Below are 6,535 nucleotides of genomic sequence, written 5' to 3'. Positions count from 1 at the left end.
GCCTTTTTAATCTACTACTTTAGTTACTAAGTATACTTAGAATAGTAGGCCTCTAGCGCTATATAAAGTTACTAGTCTATAGGTATAGTGTATTTATCTAGCTACTTAAGAAACCTATAATAGTAATAGCTATTACTTATAACCTTTAGCTAAGATAGTAGTATATTTACCTACCTTTATCTATTAGTTTTAGACTAGAACTTATAACTATTCTTAGATAACCTTACCTAAAATACTACCTTATTATCTATAGACTAAGACGTAGATAGGCTAATAAATATATTAATATTACTAGGCGTTACTATCTATAAGAGTCTACTAGCTACGCGCAAAGATAGAAGCTAATAACAAGACTATTATACTTAAGCTAGAAGCTTTAGCTTTAGAACTACTACAACATCTAGTTAATTAACTCTATTATAGTTAAAGAGCTAGTATAGAAGAAAGATAAATGCTTAGCTAGTGTACTTAGCGCCTCTTTCTCTATAACTAATTTACTACTATAGGTCTATAATACTCTTAGTAATTAGTATATTCTACGTCGCGACTCTTGTAATATCTAGTAGATTTATATCTATTCTAAGAAATATTATTACAAAGATAATATAGATATAAGAAGTAGAATACTTAAACTTATTATACGTCGCGTCTTTGTTATACTATATAATATAAGTAGTATACGTCTTAACTATATTAAATATACACTAATTTCTAGCTAATAGGTTAGTACTATAGTGTTAATTATCTAGAAAGTTCTTTATTATATATATAAGCATTATTATAGCTTATTCTATAGCGTTCTAGAGTTAGGTTCTTCTATTAATAAAGATAATTATCTTAGGCTATATTATAGGTATAGCAGCCTCTCTAGTTATAGATAGTAGTAGTAAAAAGAAAAGAAGATTCTATAATATAAACTTACTAGGTAGTATCTCTATAATAGTTATAGACGCGTTAGACCTATTAATAGTTATTTAAATTAACTTAGTCTTATAAGCATTACACTCTAGATAGTAGAAACTAGTAGTGTCTAATACCTACTTAGTAGAGTTAAGGTCTAACGTAGCTAAATAACTAAACTAATTAATATTCTGCGTAAGAATACTATAGAGTTTACCTAGCTACGTAAAAGTAGAATAGAATGCTTTCTACTAGATAATAAGATAGTACTTGTTAATTATAATAATTCTAATCTATAACTAGAAGGTTATGTCTCTTAACGTAGTCTAGAAAATATAACTAGATACCTACTTAGGCCTTATTAATATATAAGTATACTTACTATAAATAATCTTATTAATAAGCTTATAAAACTAAGTATAAGTTCTTATATTAACTAAGTAAGATCTTACGCTATTAAGATAACGTATATTACTAAGCTACTTATTCTCTAGCTTAGAGAGTAGTATTAACTATAGTATAATCTTTCTAGTTAACACTAAATACGTATAGAAGATAAGGCTCTTACTAAAGCTAGTTATAGTAATTAATAATACGTTACTTCTTATATAGATAAGACGCTAAAAGGCGCGTACCTACTTATTACGTAGTTTAAGTGCCTTACTACTATAACTATAGAATAGTACACGCCTTAGATAATACTAAATAACCTACTCTTATAATACTATATATTATTTCTATCTTATATTCTCTACTAGTAGAGAAAGTTTCTCTAATTCTATATCTAGAATTATAGTAATACGTTAATTAATTAGAAGCGTAGCTTACCTAATTACTATACACTTAGGCGTAGTAATAGCGCAACTCTAGTGCTATCTACTATATTTATCTACTTTTTACTTTATCTTACGCTTTACTATAGCTACTCTATAAGAATAACTAGCTATAAGAAGTTACTAGTAGTCTAAAGAACTTTATAGAAGTTTATAGAAGTTACTAGTAGTCTAAAGAACTTTATAGAAGTTTGTAGAAGTCTAAGAAAGTTACTACTATATAGCTAGTAGCTAATTTACTTACTATAAGCCTTAGTAGCTAGCTATTAGTCTAGTAGTTTACAAAAGTTTATAATATTCTATAATACTATAACGTCTTTATTAGAGTACTATAGCACTACTATATATAATACTATAATACTATAATACTATAATATAACGCGTATAGTAAACATAACTATAACTAGTATAAAAGTTTATAGAAAGTTATAGAGCTTTATAGAACTTTATAGAGCTTTATAGAAGTTTTAGTGTAAGTATAAAGTAGATAGAACGTAGTAAGTAGGTTAGCAAGACGCAATTACGCTAAAAAGCTAAAATATTATCTTTTATAACGCTATACTTCTCTATTAATACTACGCGTAAATTAGACCTAATAAATATAATAGTATTAAGAAGAACTTGCGCTTTCTATTATATCTAACACTATAATAAGATAAGATAGTAGTATTATAGTACTAATAGGTAAACTTTACTAAAGTTATAATTTAAAATACTTATTTACTAAAAGTTCTACTATTTTTTCTTAGACGCTCTATAAAAGCCTTACTATAAGTATTATATAATTAGCTCTTATTAGCTAAGAAGTTTAGTTTATACGCTAGCTCTATAATTAGCTAAGAAGTTTTTAGAAGCTGCAAGGACTTATAAGCAAGGTTTTTTGCGGGGCGTCTAATTTATAAGATAAGGAGCTAATAGCACAAAACGCGTGCACGCGGCTAAACTTACCAACGGAGCTATCGACCACTGAGGCCAAAGCTTACAGTCAACAATGCTACAAACACGGTGGGATGCGGGGCAAAGCTCGTGAAGCACATGAACGGGAGCCGCCGCTGACGGCGGTGCCGCAGGGAAGAGGTGGCGTGAAGGGCCCTGCGTTTGGCTGTGCTGCCGCACAAGTCGCGCATGCTTCGGGTATATAAGAAGTTGGTTGCTGGCCCTCTGCTGCTTACTCCTACATCACAACAATCAAGTCAATTCCATCAAGCCAACTCACATTCAACTATATCAACCTACTTTCCCACAAACCAACAACCCATCTTCAACCATTAATAATGAAGGGTAACTGCGGCTGTGCCTCTGGTAGCTGCAACTGCGGCTCCACCTGCACTTGCGATGGATGCCCCGTATGTCATACCCTGTCTTTCTTACGAACACGATGCTGACCTTTCTTCAGGGCAAATAAGTCATTCAATCCTCGCATTGATGGCGTGCAATGAACACAATACTGTGAGTGCCATCGTAACACTTACACACGCGACATCCATGCTGAGACTCTGCAGACGATCTTACAAGCTATGTACCATATGGAGTCTACCAAGATATATGCCACGGGTGGTTATTTAGAGGTGTCCGATGATTAGGGGATGAGGGGAGTTCGGCGGCTCATGAGATACCACACAGGACAATCAATCACTTCATTACAACAACACATGTGCCATATGATACTACAAATCGTGAATTCTTGTCATTGTCGCTAATTTCGCAGATACTTTCGAATCATGTAGTCTATCCTGACAAACATCTACGTTCCTACCCACAGCAAACCGTGGCATTTTCCTGCATACGATCTTCGCCCCCACTGCTTACGTTGAAGCTCTCCCACCCGAAGATGAAGTATCCAAGATACGCACCGATGAAGATGCAGATGATAAAGTACCCGTTGTAATACATCGCCAGCAACATGACGAAATAAGCCACAGCAAATGCACCCATGTGCAACGCCGCCCTAACCGCTTGTTGTGAAATGCTCGGTCGGAACTTGCTCGTCGTCGCAGCCATGGCGCCGCAAGCAGCTGGCGATGTTGTAGCAGCAGGGTGCTTAGTCGTGCTGTCGTTGGCGTTCGATGACGAGGAGGAAAAGGAGCCGATCGCCGAGGAAGCGAGTGTCTTGGAGTGTTGCTGGACGATGTAGCGATCGTATTCTTTGGCCGCGCGCCGCAGGAATTCGAGGAGGATGACGAGGAGGATTACTCCGATGCAGGAGCCGGCGAACATGGCTTTGGAGCGTACGTGCCAGGACTCTGCGATGAAACATGTGTCTATAACGTTCCAATTCCACAGCATCTGCGGGATGGGTTGTTAGCTGAGACTTCCTTTCTCCTCACTGCGAGAGAAGATGGGATAGAACTTACACTAATTTTGCATCCGCCCATCATATCGACCATATCATCCATGCCACCCATTCCGCCTGACGAAGTAGCCATCGGCGCCATGCCGGTAGCAGTCGACGCCATAGACATGCCCGACATAGCCATACCGGTGCTCGTCGGAGCCATCGACATTTCCATATCCATAGACATAATTGCTTGTACCTGCATAGAAAGGTAGTGAGAAACAAGTCCAAAGTTATATCGCAGCGACTGCAATTAAAGCACGGCCTACCAGAAATTTGTTGGAAACGAAACAGCGCAAGTGAATGAATATGAGTGGTGTGAGAAGTAGGGTTGAGCAAGTTATGAGCAGATTTTCCCCTGCGTGACCTTGAATGGAAGCGGCAACCACCCCAAATGATTCACAGTTCAAACGCGGAGATTTTGACGAACAAAGAAGTCTGAAACTGAAGTGAAGTCTGCCACTAAGGATATTTCCGGGAGAGTGAACGTGGAATCACGACGTTTATATCGTTCTTTTTGTGGCGTAAGCTCCCTCCCAGGGATGCCAGGCCTCAGAACCCTTCTCGCACCCGCCGTTCCCACGCGGTACCCGAAGTTCTGCAGACGGCGCCACTGCATGCCAGTATTGGTCAAGCAAGGACGGCCGATTGTTATCTCAGCCCACCATGCCACCAGACAGATCGGTAACATTGAATAGACCTGCTGGCCCTTGTTTTGATACCTAGGTAGTCGACAAGACTCCAGGAGAGGGCGGCCCGCAGATCGCTATGCCGGAATAGGTTTAGACGGTAAGCGAGGTGAGAAGGTTTCCAAGGTTTTGAGCAGATTTCGCGCCTTCATCCGCATCCTGCGCAATCATGACAAGACGATACTGCGCGGCAGGTGTTGAGGCGCGGAATAATGTTGGATGGCATGCAGGTCGTGGTTATTTGTTGGTGATGCGAGGGGAACGGGCCGCTTATGTTGCATGTGTTGGGACTGCAGCTTATAGGCAGAGCGCTCTTTAGCCAACGTGCGATAGATGAATCGTTATTGCAAGCGCAGTGGGAAGCCGTGCAGTCGTGTCCCGGGGTTTTGGTTGCTGGACTTGAAAGGCGAATGAGATCAGGATCCAGGCAGGCTGGATGAACATGCGATGCTGCATGTTGGATGCAACAACAGATCGATCGTTGAACAGAGCGTGGGTATACGTGTCGTTGTAACAATGTTTTGAGCTTCCCAACATTGCGAGATGCTTGTCTTTGGGACATCGGTTGGAGGGCGACCATGAATTTGGGCCAATGGGCTTACGTGCATCGCGCGGCGTGGAAGTAGTTGGCTGGGTAAACATGCGCTGACAGTGTTGGTACAACAGTATATCAGCCGATGACGTTTACAGGTATACTCTTGTTGTTATTTGTTGATACCACCCAGGTGCTCTCAGAAGTATCGCATGTTTGTTGCATTTTCCGCACGCCATGTATGCTCAACCCGATGCAATGTCATATCAAAGCCAGCAGTGACTCCCGATATGATCCGATCCGTAGTAACCTTGAGCAGCCGTCAGCCCATCATACTCATGGCATTCATATCGTGTCCGGATTCGCTGCCACGGTCGTCGTCCAAGCGGATTCGCTCGCCCTCACTGTGCCTCATAGACCACATGAATTTGCTGAGGATATGCATGAATAGGAAGTAAGAGCCGGACCTGTTGATGTATGAACATATGCGCCCTAAAGTTGCGACCAAATCGAGCGAAGTGGGGAGACAAATGGCAACAGCTTTCGCAACCTGTTGTTCTGAGCCTACTGACCTGTATACGTGCCCTGGCGCCCGAGAAGATTCAAATCGTTGGTGGAGGCTGTGACTGTTTCATCCAACCCTTTGCCATCGCCGGCAATATCAAGCGTCTTCATGTGTAGAATAGGGTAGCCGCCACATCTTCGCACACCACGGAACGCATGAGCTGGATGCAGACGTAATGAAGATGGCTTCACATAAAACTTCTAGCAAGCTTTAGCCGTTGCATACATGATCACACGTATAAGTAATAACGTGTGCATCGCTGGATTTTATGTCGGGTTATTGCCACGAGTCGTGCGTGGTGTCGGGTTGATTTGTTCGGGTCATTGTGTCGGACGTTTTCCGATACCAACAATGACGCGCACCTAGTTCATTCCGCGACTGGCAAGCCCTGAGGCTAGAGCAGCGGGGTGCATGACTATGCGGATATGGCGTAGGATGCGGCTCAGTACCCCTCTGGTGGGAATCTGACCGCAGCGGAGACGAAAATACTGCCCTTAAGCCAGGGCGCCTTCCTACAGGCAGTGCAGAAACCAGGGCTATGCTGCGACCTGTCAAACGCAACACAATGGCGCCTGGGATTAGGTCTCATATCATGCAGTTCAGAGCTGCTCGTCATCGGCACATAGAACGCTCCGAAGATTAGGCAATCTAGGTTTGACGTCGCCGTACATATCCGTCTTG

At 41.2% G+C, this 6,535-nt stretch overlaps 1 protein-coding gene across 1 annotated transcript; it reads right to left on the bottom strand.

Moving 5' to 3' along the window:
- Positions 1-3,485: 3,485 nt before the first annotated feature.
- J4E88_009839 (uncharacterized protein) lies at positions 3,486-4,159 on the bottom strand (the record flags this gene model as incomplete). The annotated part of the gene is made up of 2 exons (XM_049403437.1): positions 3,486-4,019; positions 4,088-4,159. 2 exons carry the CDS (start codon positions 4,157-4,159, stop codon positions 3,486-3,488), a joined length of 606 nt encoding a protein of 201 aa, XP_049250871.1.
- Positions 4,160-6,535: the final 2,376 nt, after the last annotated feature.

This window comes from Alternaria novae-zelandiae (genome assembly GCF_023758075.1).
Source record: "Alternaria novae-zelandiae strain BMP 2774 chromosome Unknown scaffold_26, whole genome shotgun sequence".
Taxonomy (NCBI): Eukaryota; Fungi; Ascomycota; class Dothideomycetes; order Pleosporales; family Pleosporaceae; genus Alternaria; species Alternaria novae-zelandiae.
This window is presented reverse-complemented; position numbering and strand designations above follow the sequence as displayed.